The sequence below is a fragment of the Puma concolor genome, chromosome D3 (assembly GCF_028749965.1).
Source record: "Puma concolor isolate L17-30 chromosome D3, mPumCon1.1.hap2, whole genome shotgun sequence".
NCBI classification, from domain to species: Eukaryota; Metazoa; Chordata; class Mammalia; order Carnivora; family Felidae; genus Puma; species Puma concolor.
The window spans coordinates 69346917-69362865 of record NC_141678.1 but is presented as its reverse complement, the minus strand read 5'-3'; the positions used below and the strand labels follow the sequence as shown (position 1 = coordinate 69362865).

Here is a 15949-nt window from a genome sequence, read left to right as displayed (position 1 = left end):
TTTCCGTTTTTATGGGATCAGATTTATGAGTCATATTTTTTAATGGCTCTCAGGTATATGGTTTATTTGCGAACTTCTATAGTTTTATTTTTACCTTCCAATCTTTGATCAACCTGGAATTTATTTTAAGAGGTAAGGTAAAGAGCTCTGTTTTTTTTTTTTCCTAGTTATCTACTCAGTTATCCCAGTACCATTTATTGAATATTTCATCTGATTTTCTGTTGAACCGAAGTCGGATGCTTAACCGACTGAGCCACCCAGGCGTCCCTGTGGTTTTTTTTTTTTAAAGTTAGTCCCATCAACTAGAGTTTTCCAGAATGTTCTGGCTTTTCTTAAATGTTTAGTTTACTAAATGGAATTCGGAATTAATATGGCTAGTTTGTTTTAAATCTTGTTGATATTTTTTGAGAATATGAATTTTTAGATTAATACCTGAACATTGGATGACTTTACAATCCTACAATTTCCTGTCTAAAAATGTTTTTTTTTCCCCATTTTATTGACTCAGGGCTTTTGTTACCACCATTTTAAAGATTTCTTCATAGATATTTATACATCATACTTGGATATTTCATCTTATCTTCTTGTCAGTGTAATAGAACCACTATATTTTTAAAAAGTGATTGTTTTTTAAAAACAAACAAAAAGCAGAAACTGACCCAGAAGAGAAAAAACTAATGGTTGCCAGAGGGGAGGGAGGTGGGGAAATGACCAGAATGGGTGAAGGCGAGTGGAAATACAGGCTTCCAGTTACAGGATGGATGGATAAGTCATGGGATGAAAGGCACAGAATAGGGAATATAGTCAGTGGTATTTGAATAGCCTGGGTATGGTAACAGATGGTAGCTACACTTGTGAGCACAGCATAATGTCAAGAGTTGTTGAATCGCTACCTTGTGCACCTGCAACTAGTGGAACATTGTGTCTCAACTGTCCTTCAGATAAAAAAAAAAACTTACCTGTTTTTTGAACAGAGAAGGGTTGTTAATTTTGAGCCCACTCTCCTTACAATATTCATGTATTGTTTGTAATCGATTTTTAGCTCATTCACAGCGCCTCTTCCCCGGTCCATAATCTATTTAGCCACCTTCCGTTCTTCCTTAAGATGTCAGCTTAAAGTTCACTTTGCAGGAGCCCTTTCCTAACTTCCATGTCTCAGGGAGAGAGCTCCATATTACTTCGCTTAGGGAACCCTATACGGTTTCCTTCAAAGGGCTTCCAGAGTTAGAACTTACACAGTTTACATGGGATTTTGTTGTTGTCGGACGTGTCTTTCTTCTGTCTTGCAAGCTGCCCGGGAAAGAATTGTGTCTGTTTTCTTCCTCACCCTGTCCTCAGCTCAGTGCATAGTTCCTACGTGCTACATAGTAGATACTGCTTGGCTGATGAGTAGACAGGCTGGTTAATAGGTTGAATGGACGATTGGACTGTCCAGTTTTTGGAAATTTGCCGGTTTCTAATCTTTCAATCTATTAGCTTTATTTTGAATTCAGCACACTTTAAAAGTCACACGTTGCCCCTTGGGAACTTGATGTACGTGGGGTGTAGATTTTTATTTTTTATTTTTTTAATTTTTATTTTAAAAAAATGTTGATGTATTTATTTGGAGAGAGAGAGAGCATGCAAATACAAGCGAGCAGGGGAGAGGGAGGGGTAGAAGAAAAGGGAGAGAGAGAATCCCAAGCAGGCTCCAAGATTCGTGCAGAGCCCAACGCAGGGCTCAATCTCACAACTGTGAGATCATGACCTGAGCCGAAATTAGTCAGATGCTTAACTGACTCAGCCACCCAGGCACCCCATGTGGATTTTTAGAAAAGGTTCTCAAAGACAAATGGTTTAAGCATATCGGTTAATGTGTTCATGGTTTTGCTGATTCACTTTGTCAGATTGATTGGGTATTTTCCTCTTTCAAACTTGTTATTTTCGAGCAGTCTGAAATGTGGCACAAGTGAAATTACTCTGACAATAATAATTCTTTTATTTTTTTAAGTATCACTTCAAAATTTTGGAATAATTTTTTTTTTTTAATTTTTTTTTTCAACGTTTATTTATTTTTGGGACAGAGAGAGACAGAGCATGAACGGGGGAGGGGCAGAGAGAGAGGGAGACACAGAATCGGAAACAGGCTCCAGGCTCTGAGCCATCAGCCCAGAGCCTGACGCGGGGCTCGAACTCCCGGACCGCAAGATCGTGACCCGGCTGAAGTCGGACGCCCAACCGACTGCGCCACCCAGGCGCCCCGTAATTTTGGAATAATTTAACATACTTCTCTGTTGCAATTTGTGGGATTGAGGCTTGGAGAGATCAAATACCCACTGTTACAAAGCTTCCAGTGGCTGGATCGGGTCCAGATTTCGAAGTTTTCTGACTCCTAATTCAGTGTTCCCTCTACCATGGTATCTTCCATATCGCTGTACTATTAATTGCCTGTCTTCCAGGAGTGTATTTGTAGTATTGTAGAGAGGAAAGTCTCTCACACCACTTTGCTCTATCAAGGCAATTTTCCTATGGTTAACTAATGACACCATCATATTTTGAAAAATTTCCCCCTGTCAGTAGATCTCCCCCCACTTTTAAATAGCCTTTTTCTTTAAGAGCAGCTCTAAATTCACAGCAAAAATGAGCAGAAAGTACAGAGAATTGCCATATATGCACCCTGCCTCCCTATACCCACAACCTCCCCTCCTGTCATCATTCTGCACTAGAAGTGTTACCGTTGATGAACCTTCCTTGACATCATTCTCACCCAGAGACCATAGTTCATGTCAAGACTCACTCTTGGTGGTGTACTTCCTGTGGGTTTTGACAGATGTACAATGGCATGCGTCCACCGGTAAGGAATTATAAAGAGTAGTTGCACTGCCCTAAAAATCCTCTGTGCTCTGGCCTGTTCATCCCTCTCTCCCCACTAACTCCTGGCGGCCACTGGGCTTTTTACTGTCTGCAGAATTTTGCCGCCTTCTCTGGAATGTCACGGAGTTGGAATCCTACAGTTGGTCGCCTTTTCAGAGAGGCTTCTCTCACTTAGCGACACACGTTTGAAGACTCCTCCATATCTTTTCGTGGCTGGTTTGCTCCTTTCTTTTTACCACTGACGACAGCACTTCATTTTCTGGATGTACCACAGTTGGTCCGTTTACCTACCAAATGACGTCTTGATTGCTTCCAAGTTTGGGCAGTTACGAAAACTGATAGAAACGTCCATGTGCAGGTGTTTATGCGGACAGAAACCGCCAGCCCATTTGGGCGAGTACCAAGGAACGTGCTTGCTGGACCGTGTGGTAAGAGTATGTTTAGTTTTGTGAGGAAACAGAACCTGTCTTCTGACACGGCTGTGTGATTTTTGCCTTCTCACCAGCAGTGAAGGGCGGTTCTCGTTGCTCCGTGCCCTCACCTGCAGTTGGTGTGGTCAGTGTTCTGGACTTTGGCCTTTCTCGTGGGTTTGGAGTGGTATCTTGTGGCTTTGATTTGCATTTGCTTCATGCCACAGGAGGTGGGGCATCTTTCCATACGCGTATTTGCCATCCGTATAGCTTCTTTGGTGAGGTGTCTGTTTAGGTCTTTTGCCCATTTTTAAATCACGTTGTTTGTTTTCTTTTTTATGTTTTTAATATTCTCTTTTAACACTTGTTTTTTGTTTTTTGTGTTTTTTTGTCCCTTGGGCAGCATCTAGTGAAAATACACAGAAAGCTTTGAGGACATTGAGAATGGTTTATTTTTTCAAAGGAAAACTCCTGTCTTTCTGTTTTTCTCCTTTTACCTTTGTCTTTCAGTTATACCTGCCGCCACTTGCGGAGATATGTTTATGTGTTGGACAAACTGTATTTCCCCCACTATCACTGTTCTACGCTTCAGCATTGCTTCTCGACCCTCAGTGACAATGGAGAGGAACTCTTGTCTTTAACTTGCTCTCACATTCTCAGATCCTATGCTTCCAGGTTATTAACCTCTGCTGTCTGTTTACTGCATGCTGCATGCTGTATGTGACTGATAATTGCATGTTTGAACGGGATACATGTCGGTGAAATGATTGCCGAGGAGATTTCTATTTGCAATGGTGCTAAATGATGCCTTAAAATAATGGCTGGGATTTGTTGCCTTACAAACGTCTTCTTAAGTACTTTATGTTTCATGGGAGAGAGAGAAGCTTTCAACCACACAGTTGTCACGTAAACCTGACAGAACTTTTCTATACTTTGCTCCATTTGGAAATCTTTTGATTTATGTGTAATAGTTGGGAGGTGCTCTGTCTGGTTTCTGTATGAATAGACTCTACCGTTACTGTTAATTACCTATGAATTTTGGGTTCTCTTCCTCGCTCTGCAAGCACCCCCGAGAGCTGACCGTGGCATTTCACCCATGTTTGGATAGAAGCACATTCAGCTGAGCAGGTTTGATTTTATAAGGTAGAAATTGTCCCCTGGGGTTTTGCATTTCTCACTCATTTGTATGTAGAAAAGTTACAAAATCAGTAAGTTTCAGTGTGTCATGGGTGAATGTAGATTAAACAGAGCAACGGTGGGAGTCACAAGAAAGAGACAAGCCATTGATGTCAAGTATCAGAGAAAGTCCATACCTGCTGTGTAGTGTATATCGCATGCCAAAGTAGAGACGTAGTTTGACACGACTGCTTTGTATTTTGTAGGTGGCATTTTAAACACACATTTTCTGTAAGTCAGGAATGACTTGCGCACCAGCCCTATACTGTTAGCTAGGTATGATGTTTGAGGCAGTGTCTTCAGTACAGAATGACTTCGAGGAAGAAAGAAGAAAACTTCCGTGACCACCTTCTAGAAAAGACCAAGCATTGGAATTAAAATAGATCTCTTCAGCTGAAGAAACATACAGAAGCTTTACACAGCATAAGTGAAATTTGACTATTATTTTGAATAGATTTTGATTATTAAGACTAGAAGGTAGTGTGACATCTAAGCTGACGGCCTGTTTTTGGTGGCAGAAATATTTACAGACCCATAATGATGTTGGTCAGACTCATAATTAAGCCCGTAGAGACGTTTTGAGACATAAAGAAAATCAGAGACAGAAGTGTTAAGTGAAAATAATGGAATAAGCCCTCATGCATATAATATGGAAGAATTTATCAAAGGAAAGCCATTTACTTTCAGCCGACTCCGGGAAAACGAGTGAGTGTCGGGTAAGTGATGGTGTTAGGAATCGGGGACAGAAGGTGTCCAGTTGCAGGGAACAGAGAGCCGTTGCTAATCATTGAGCCTTTCGAGTGGGCAGCGTAGCTATTCCTGCCCACATTTCCTAGTGGACCCACCGAAGGTTCCTCCAGAGAAACAGAACCAGCAGGACGCACGGGCATGTGTGCATGTGTGTCCGTGCAGAGAGAACGAGAGATCGAGAATTACTTTAGGGAATTGGCTCTTGTGACTGTAGGAACCGGCAAGTCGGAAATCTATGGGGGCAGGTTGGAAATTTTGGTGAGTGTTAACGTTACAATCTTAAATCTTAAATCCACAGTGCCGGGCAGGAGGCCAGAAACTCAGGCAGGATTTTTGTGATATAGTTTTGAAAAAGAATTCTTCTTCCTCAGGAAACCTCAGTCTCTGCTCTTAAGGCCTTTCGTTAATTGGATGGGGCCCACCCTCATTAGAGTAATTTTCTTTTTTTTTTTTTTAATATTTATTTATTTATTTTGGGAGAGAGAGGGCGTGCGCACATGTGCGAGCAGGGGAGGGGCAGAGTGAGAGAGGGAAAGAGAGAATCCCAAGCAGGCTCCTCACCGTCAGCACAGAGCCCAGTAAGGGGCTTTATCCCACGAACCGTGAGATCATGACCTGAGCCGAAATCAAAAGTCGGCCACTTAACCGACCAAGCCACCCAGATGCCCTGGTAATTTGCTTGCCTTAAAATCAGCTGATTAACCTTCACAGCAACATGTAGGTGAGTGTTCGCCCACCCTACTGGCCCCGTAGCCCAGCTAAGTGGGCACGTTAAGGCCACCACCACACCGTACTTGTGTTTTTTCTCCGTGTGTCTTCATGTACGACATGTCTATCCCACCAGACTCCGAACCTCGTGCAGTAGACGTGCCATCTGACCCCTCGTTGTGGGCCTGGCAGCACCTCACACCTGCACGCTGGTCACCTGTATTAGTTGTTGCAGGGTTTCACCATCTGCTGTTTGTACTCGAGGCCTCTATCCACTTGCCTCTGGGTCACACCCCTCCCCTCACGGGGACAGACAGGAGAGAGGGATACAAGGGGAAGTGGGAAGGTAAAAGGGAACAGAAGGGAAAGGACCAGGAAGACAGAGTCGGGAGATGTGAAGAAAGTCGAGAGGGGAAACATAAAGGCCAAAGCAGCATGGGATTCCTGGCAGAGCTGAAGCACCCTCTGTTTCTTGGAACAGCATTTTCTTTCATGTGTTTTGTTTCCTCTTTTAGCACCCCTCCTGGGGCCCCTTCCTCATTTTCAGGAGGTTGTTCGGTACTCGCATCTAGGGTAGAAGGTAATAAGTAACCCTCCGAAGGGCATGTGTTCAGTGCATAGCCCTCCTCGGGACTGAAGAGCCTGTAGGCTGACTCTAGAAGGAAAATCAGGCTGTGGTAGACCCAGGTAGATGGGTTGAGGAAATAGTCTGAGGCCAGGAGAACTCTATGGCATTTTTGAAACGCTGTCCCTTTGCAGTCCTGGCCTCTCTCCGACTGCCGGCCCTCTTCTCTCACCTTATTCCAGAGCTGTTAAACCAGGTGCACTGTCTCCTGGCCTCCAGACTCTGCCAGGCCCTGACCACCTTCTCTGAATGGCAGAGAGGAAGTTCAGCGATTAGGGGCGTGGGCACTGGAGGTAAGGCCATGCCCCCTCCTCCACCGGCTTTGCATCCCAGCTTCACCCCTTTGCTGTCTGGGGCAGGGGGCGTGAAAAGCTTGCATTCTGGATGGACCTCAGAATGAGCTTGATTTTCACAAAGGGAGATACCTGGTCACCTTTGTGCCACGTTCATGCGCAAGTGACTAACATCCTGCATCCACAGTGACACGTGGTCAAGTGTAATGTAGTCTCTGCAGTTGACACATTTTTCTTTCAAGAGACCTGTGTTACTTAGCAGGACAGACCAAGCCGAATGCCTGAATGGAGCCATCTCGGACTCACTTCACAGTCTCAAGTAGCTTTTGGTTACGTAGTGTGATCCTCACGCCAGTCAGTCTCTGGAGAGAAACATTAGTTTATCCTTAAAGAACTTGACCTCAGTCTAACATGAACTACTGCTCTAGGTAGAAATCTCAGTCACTGTGCTGCAAACTTCTTCCCGGTGTAAGAATTATTTCCATAGCCTCCCTGAGAGAGTGCTTCTGGGTGCTTCCCATGTTGGGAGGCAGCAGGGTTCTTACTGTTTCACTGTTAGAGGGTCAGGTTGAGTCCACCTGCCAATAACTTTCAACCATTTTAAAATTTGTTTTAATATACTAAAGATGTGGTGTAATCCTGGATTATTTTGCAGCCGTAAGTTGCAAATGTAACATAAAAAATGGTAGAAAATAGTGGATTTCTATAAAGAAATATCTACCGAAAGTTATTAAAATGCTAATATCTTGAATTTATTATTATCCTAGGGAAATAACCCAAGGAAAGAATGATATTTAAGAACAAAATAAGGGATTAGTCAAGTAAACCGTATTTTGTCAACTCAATGGGAAATCATGTAGCCATTAAAAATATCATAAAGAAAAATAGGGGCTCCTGGGTGGCTGTCTGTTGGGGGACCGACTTCGGCTCAGGTCATGATATGGTCTGTGGGTTCGAGCCCTGTGTTGGGCTCTGTGCTGACAGCTCAGAGCCTGGAGCCTGTTTTGGATTCTGTGTCTCCCTCTCCCCCTCCCTACCTTGTGTTCTATCAAAAGTAAATAAACATTAAAAAATTTATATATATATCTATATCTATATCTATATAGATATATAGATATATAGATATATATAGATATATAGATATAGATATATAGATATAGATATAGATATATCATAAAGAAAAATAAAGAGGCGTACCTGAGAGGCTCAGTTGGTTAAGCCTGCGACTCTTGATTTCGGCTCAGGTCGTAATCTCACAGTTTGTAAGATCGAGCCCCATGTCAGGCTCTGTGCTGACAGTGCGGAGCCTGCTTAGGCTTCTCTTTCTCCCTCTCTCTGCTCCTCCCCTACTTGTGCTCTCTCTCTCTCTCTCTCTCTCTCTCTCTCTCTCTCAAAATAATAAACATTTAAAAAAAAACATGGAAAACATTCGATATAATGTTGAAAAAAGGATATAAAATTATATACTGATATTAAAACTGTTATATGCGTGCGGACAAAAACTAGATAACATACAAATACTTGCGGAACATTAGTGAAATATACATGACATTTAAAAGAATTTTAAATTTATTTTTTTAGCATTTAAAAATTATGCAAATTGACATTACAAGTTTCTTTGTTTTTTCCTCAGCCCTCCCTCCACCGTCCCAAGTTAAATGTATATCTCTGGCTGTTTTTTTTTTTTTTTTTCCTTCACCACCATAACATAATGTCATTTTATTAATTGGCAAAGAACTGCAGTGGTTTATGGGAATAGATAGGAGTTCCTTCAAGTGTGATCACAGAAAATTTCTCCCATAGCTTATTTTAGCATTTTTATAGTTTTGGGGGGGGGGGGGGAAGGGATGCTTTTCTTAACGGAATTGGTTTATTATTCTAAGTAAGCACAACATTAAATCATGTCTCTAAACTATAGCACTTTCAAATTTAGCAGTGTTTTCACCCATTTGGTATGTCTTTCATACTGTGGTTTAGAAAAATGACATCTGGTGCCATTTGATTGCTTTGAAAGAACTGCATCCTCAGTCTGAATCTAGGACAATGTCCTAATGAGTTTCCTCAAAAGAGGTTTTTTTTTTTTTTTTTTTAAATTACTAGAACAGTCTTGTCATATTGTATACCACTCTCTAAATCTGTCATGAATAAATATTTGCAGCCATAGTAATAATTTTTCATGCATATGATACTGTCTTAATAATTTTGTTGTGGCTATGTGCTTTATTGATTTCCGTGCCACTTCTGTGGCACGAAATGAAATGCATTATTCCACTTAAACCATTATGGTTTCCTTTTGAATTACGCATTCACTGCTTGATCCTGTCATCAAGCTTATTCTATTTTCTGTAATGTGGTGTTTGGTCTTGAGATTTACTTCTTTAGTGCTCAGTGCCATGTAAGGTAAAACCAGACAGGTAAATTCAGATCAGAAAAGTTGGAACGAATAAACAATATGTCGTTAAATTTTTTTTAGAGTCACTCCTTTAATGGAGTATGTTTCCTTGTTTGGGCCCTTGGGATTGTCTTTTTTTCTTCTCAGGAATTATAGGAGTGAATCGTGGCTGTGCATTCTGGAGAGGAGAGGAGGGCAAGGCTTGACATAGCAGCTGCCATCTTTGCTTGGTCTCAGAGCTGAGGTAGACAGCTTTGCCTACCGCCTTCCCTTGGCTTCTGTGACAGCAGAGTCCTGGCTTTCTTCCCACCGGTTTGCCATTTCTCGGTAGGCCTTTGTTGTAAATATTGGAATTCCTTAAGGCTTGCTCCTGAGGCCCTACTCTCTTTTCGCTTAAACTCTCACCTCACGGGGCACCTGGGTGGCTCAGTCAGTTAAGCATTCGGCTCAGGTCCTGATCTCACAGTTCGTGAGTTCAAGCCCCGCGTTGGGTCCTGTGCTGACAGCTCGGAGCCTGGAGCCTGCTTTGGATTCTGTGTCTCCATCTCTCTCTGTCCCTCCCTTGCTCACACTCTGTCTCTGTCTCAAACATAAAAAATAAACATTAAAAGAAATTTTAAAAACCTCTTACCTCAGGCATTTCCATCTCCTTTTATGACTTTACACGCCATCCATGTGTCAGTACGTCCCAAGTTGGTAACTCCAGCTGCACTTGTGAGCTCCAGCCCCACACTGTCAGCTGCCCTAGTGTTAACATCACTGCACTCACACCTCTCCTGCCCCGTCTCCCAGGCCAACTCTTAGCCCTTCTGCACAAACCTTGTCTTTTTGTCTCCTCCGTCTCGGCAAGTGGTGTCTCTAGCCGTCAAGCTCGTCCCATGAGAATCCTCAGCATTTGCGTTCTCTCGCCCCCCGCGTCCATCCTCACTCTGTCCATTTCAGTTCTGTATCCAGAATGTACACGGAATGTGTCCTCTCTTCCTCTGTGCCTGCTGCCAGCCGTGCCAGCTCACACCACCCTCACCTCCCACGCAGATGGCGAGAACCTGCCACCTGGTTTCCTCGAGTCTCACTACACAGCCCCCCGGCCCCCCAGTCCCGTCCCCACCCCCCCCCCCACCCCCCCGAGCAAGCGCCTGCAGAGACCCAAAGCCACATTCCAGCTCTGCTTGTTCAGATCCCTGTGGCGCCTTCCCTCTGCCCTCAGGGTGGCACGTTCCCTAGCCACACCAACTGCCTTTCTTTTCCAGGATTCGCTGGCCCCTTTTCCGTCTTAGAGCTTTTTACATGTTCTTTCCTGTTCAGAATAGTTCCCTACTCTGTATTTCCTATGCTTGTTACTTCCTTACAGAGGTTTGTCCCTTAACCCCAAATCCATTGTTATATTTAATATTATGTTTCCCCTCACATACGTGCTCTGTCTTTTTCTCTCTTAGAGTAGACTGTAAGCTTCAGGAGGACAGAAAATGTGTGCTTTTTTGAATCCACTTACCACTAGCGCCTCATGTGATACTTAGTCCACAATAGGTGCTTCGTATTTACCTGGAAGGGATGATTTTAGTTTATTATAATGAACTTTTTGCAGACTTGCCCCGTCTAATAACGGCTCCCTTCTCAGAGATTACTTGGGAGAAGCAGTAAGGTGGCAGTCCTATTAAAATGCCACTACCTCTTCAAAAAAGCATTCAGGGTAGCATCATTAGATAATGAAGTATTCTGGTTGTAGTTTCCCTAGTTCTGTAGTAAAACTGCCTGGCATGTATGGGATTGCATTGCTTTCCTCTCTCTTTTCCTTAAACATCTTATAAGCTTTCTACTCTTTGGATTTACGTAGTAAACCACGACCATCCAAGCAGTATCAACATGCTTTGAAAGATGCCTCATAAAAATGCAAAAATAATATTTTCTCTGGTGGCTCGAGCTGAGCAGAAGAAACTCAGAGGGCAAAGTAAAATTATTTTACGTGAAATTTTGCCTCTTAAAATTGAAACACAATGCTATAAGATAACTGCAAAATCGAGTAGTTTGAACAAGCTCTATCACCACCCTCCACCCCAGAAGTTTTTCTTTGATACAGTAAATTATGGAAGCTGGTGGCTACAGTAATAGTAATAGAATGAAGATTCAGAAATGTGGATAAGAAATAAAGTATATCCCAGTAAGTATTAAAAATTCTATTTAACTTCCTTTTTAATTCAAAACTATTTGGTAGGCAAGCAAGCAAAGGTTACACTATACCTAATCAGAAATGTTTTTAAAAAATGTTTTTGGTGTGTTCCACCTATGAATATTGGTAGTATTTATTGATAGACCAACAGTAGCATTAAAACCCCATTCAAAACAGATGCTACACTAGCCTGCCATGGTCATCTGCCCTGAACTGTCACTTAGTTGTACAATTTATTGTCCAGAGGGAAGAAATTTATTTATTTATTTTTAATTTTTTTTTTTTAACGTTTATTTATTTTTGAGAGAGACAGAGACAGAATGCGAGTGGGTTAGGGGCAGAGAGAGAGGGAGACACGGAATCCGAAGCAGGCTCCAGGCTCCAAGCTGTCAGCACCAGAGCCCGACGCGGGGCTTGAACCCGTGAGCTGTGAGACCATGACCCGAGCTGAAGTCGGACTCTCAACCGGCTGAGCCACCCAGGTGCCCCCAGAGGGAAGAAATTTAGATGAAATCAATAATTAAAACATAAAAGATACTTATTCTGGGAGATGGATGCAATGAGAATTTGGGCATATGAAACCAAACTTAGAAAGAAATAATAGAATCGTAGGGAAAAACAATATGAGATTCATACTTGATTCAAAAAAGTTGTCATCTTTTTTTCCCTGCCCAATGCTCTCAGGTATAGAGAGCATTGGTAGAGGAGGCACCCAGATCATAGCCATGTATTTGTGGTGTATAGGTATAACCAGAGTTCCTGAAGGTGAACGCGTTAGATAACAAATTACAATTTCTCGTGCAGGTTACACTGTGTTTGGAGTGGGTACAGAATTCCCCTAGCTGGATGCTCTTCCCCTGGGGCCGCCATTTGCAGGGGATTCCATGTGCATATTCAGACACGCAGACTTGCATAACTGCTTATTATAGAAATATTCTTGGTCACTAAATGTCCAACAGACTTAAACTTACAGGGTTTCCCATATATGGAAGAAAAGTGATTTCCACCCAGTCTCCATGCCCTGGCATGTCACGATGCCAACCCTTACATTTATTTGACTTCTAGAATTTAAATAGGTGGTGATGTAAATCAGAGTTCATGTTTTACCTACTGACACTGAGTAACCCAGTCATCGTGATGTGCTTTTCAATGTGGCTGCACAGTGGGAGGGGCACTTATTCTAAGCTCATCCCTCTAAGTTAGATTGACAACAAAAGGATTTATTTCTATCTTATAAAAGACGAGGAAGCAGAGAAGACTATAGAGAAGTTACATGGTTTGGCAGAGATCACACAACAAAGCGGAAGTAGAATCTAAGTGTCTTTAAGGGTCTCTGCTATGATCAGAGTTTCGTCTTTACTGGATAATACAGCGTGAGAAAGTGAGATAAACCCATCTCACCATACATGTGCGGAATGAATTACTCTCAGTAGATAGCTTCTTCTATTTTTTAAATATCCTTCATTCACTTCTGTTAACATTTTCGATCTCCACCCTACGTATTTGAGCTGGAATGGGAACTGAAGAGTCCCTAATTTTTCCACGTGCATTCTTACACGTGCATTCTTACATTGATCTAAACTAGAATCAGATGTGTTCCAGCAGGCCACTTGTTTTGTACAATAGTTCTACGAAGTAGCTGTCTATAAGAGGCAGTTCATTAAAAATTAATTTTTAAATGAACTTGAGATGTATGGTATAGATTTTCTAAAGGCTGCATATTGGAGCATGCATATAAAATATTTTCCTTGCCCAGTAGTGCTAATAGTAGCTAATATTTATTGAGCTCTTGCTCTGTAACAGACACTGTTCTAATTATTAACTATTTTTATTTTAATCCTCAAGGCAGCTCTATGAGATAGTTAATATTATTATCCCCATTTGATACACAAGGGAAATGATGCGTGGAGCGATTTAATCCTTGCTAGAAGATGGTAAAGCCAGTATTGAAACCCAAATATACTGGCTCTAACTTTTCTTTTTTTTTTTTTAATTTTTGAGAGAGATTCAGAGTGCAAGTTGGGGAGGGACGGAGAGAGAAGGAGACGCAGAATGTGAAGCAGGCTCCAGACTGTCAGCATAGAGCCCAACGTGGGGCTTGAACCCACGAACCGTGAGATCATGACCTGAGCTGAAGCTGGATGCTTAACCAGCTGAGCCCCCCAGGCACCCCTGAAAGCCCCACTTCTAATCTTTTACTGCCTCCCATCAAGCCTTTTAACAACAGTATGATTTTATTAAGTAACTTTGCCTTTGAAATTATTTTGACCTATCTTAGGACCTACTACAAATCTGATATTCTGTGATGATTATATATTTTCAGCTAATTGTGTTTAAGTTCTTGAACTTCTGTTCTCTATACACTCAACAGTTTCACTTGAGGTACTTTATAAAACTGGCTAAAATTTAAAATTGAAGTGTAGACTATAGATACAGAAATTCAAAACTGTATTTCTTGGTTCTTTAAATTCTGTGTATGTACCATTTAGTCTGGTTGCTACTCTCTAAACATGTAGTGTCTCTTAGTTTCCAAAGCTACTAATCCTTACAAAAACCCTTAGACATCTCAGATGTCTAAGTTTGGTGTTAATTTTGATATGGATTTTTTTTTTTTCCTTCTCAAAGTGATAATAGATACAAGCTGTTCTCAAAAGGTCTTTAACCAGATTTCACAAAGCAAACATGTATAGGCAGATTTTCAAAGTAATCCAAAGGATACGTTGTGCATTTTACTTGCCACTGGGAAAATTAAGAGCAATTATCAACCGAATATAATTTCTGATAGTGACTAAAAGTCTTACAGCTTCTTTGTCATTCTGTTTAATGACTAAAAATTGTGCTGCTCTTCTAACATTAAAAAGGCAAATAAGCAGAAGCTTTCCTGGGGATTTAGAAGTAGAGTTACATATAGACGTGTGTGTGTGTGTGTGTGTGTGTGTGCGCGCGCGCGCACACTAGTATAGATAACATTTATATAGAGTTTTGAAGTATTAAGCTTGTTCTTGTCGTACCTCTCATTGACACGAATAATTTCTTATGTGCATTTATTTTCAAGTAGCACACAGTATAAGCCAGTAGTAAATTCAAGTCTCTGTTATTCTTGACAGTAGAAATTTTAAGAGTTTAATGTAGTCTGCATCCTGGCACACGGGGCTCGTGACAGTATTGGGAATCTGGCAGAGAGAGCAATTTCTGTCTTGTTAAGGTAGATCCACCTTTTAGGATTCATGTCCCATCCTTCAGTCCTAAACTTCCTACACATTTAAAGGTAGCAGTGGAACTACCTATAATGATACTTTAGTATCTTTTCTGTAAAATGTTAGATAGTAACAGAGATGTTAACAAATCAGTCTAAAACCAGGGAATAAATAGCTGCAGGTGTAGTTATTTCATGTTCAGTAAGAAAACCAGGTCTGGGGAATACTTTTCATAGTTTAGCTGGTTGTACAATGGTCTCTGGATTTCTTTTACTGTCCTTAAATGGTTAGGTTGGAGAGCCTCACTGTGGACTGAATACTGGTCAGTAAAACACAATGGGCAATCATCTATGTTTTTTTTTCCTCCTTGCTGTCTTGTCCAGTATAGCGATACATTACTGTAGCAAGCAAAGTATTGAAGCAATGTGTTGCGACTCTCTAGTTTGAAGGAAAGAAGAGAGATTTGATTTTCATCAGTTTTTTAATATTCCTTCTGAAGAATCACTATCTTTGGATTTCTTTGCCCGGGCACTAAACTGCAAGAGGTGTCCAGGCTACAGAAGTTTGCATGACACTTGGTGTGACTGTTACAAGAGTCTGTGGCATTTCCTGTTACCACGGTTTTGAGACGTTTTATTTCATTCTCACTGTCTGGTTTTCTAGTCCCTCCCTTCCTCTTGTGAATGTAAGGATGACAATAGTACCGTTTCTGCATCAAAATGTACGTACATTAATGATTTTTGGTCCCACTGAAAGATGGTCCACGCGAGCTGGAGTCACGATAGAAACTAAGAGCCACTGATTACAGACTTATAAATGCAACTCATTTATGTCCATGATTCTTGGGCAATTTGTTCTTATTCTACTTTTGCTCTGTTGGCCTACATTCTTGTTATTAAGTCATTTTTGGGCTTAGCCCGTTGTTTGGCAGATAGTACATATAGATTGCTTTTTTTTTTCCTTTTTTCAACTATGTTGGAGACAGAATATGGTAACAGTGTATCATCTGTTGCTTCAGGGTACTCCATATGCCATTTAGAAGTTTAATCAGAACTGTAAAGGCAGAGTGTTTTTAGCCCCAGAGAAGGCACAGAAGCTGTACCGATATTCTTTTTTTTTTTTTTTTTAAGTTTTTATTTATTTATTCAGTTAAGTAATCTCTGCACCCAACGTGGGGCCGGAACTCACGACCCTGAGATCGAGAGTTGCATGCTTTTCCAACCGAGCCAGCAAGACGCCCTTGTACCCATATTCCTGAGGGGAATTTCTCAGTTATGAACAACCACGTCTTCAAGACTCACTTTTCTCTTCCATTGTCAATGTTTGTGCCACAAAGTACTCACTGACAAAGACGATATATTAAGAACACCCACCTTCC

At 41.5% G+C, this 15949-nt stretch overlaps 1 protein-coding gene across 4 annotated transcripts in view; it reads left to right on the top strand.

Moving 5' to 3' along the window:
- Nucleotides 1-15949, top strand: part of DYM (dymeclin) — a 357699-nt gene that overhangs the window by 204144 nt on the left and 137606 nt on the right. For 2 of the 4 annotated variants that reach the window (XM_086682934.1, XM_086682936.1), the window contains one exon: nucleotides 3774-3938. The exons of the other annotated variants lie outside the window; for them this stretch is intronic. In XM_086682934.1, the coding sequence (XP_086539060.1) occupies nucleotides 3774-3938 (165 nt within the window). The remainder of the gene's footprint in view (nucleotides 1-3773; nucleotides 3939-15949) is intronic. 4 annotated transcript variants of the gene reach the window in all.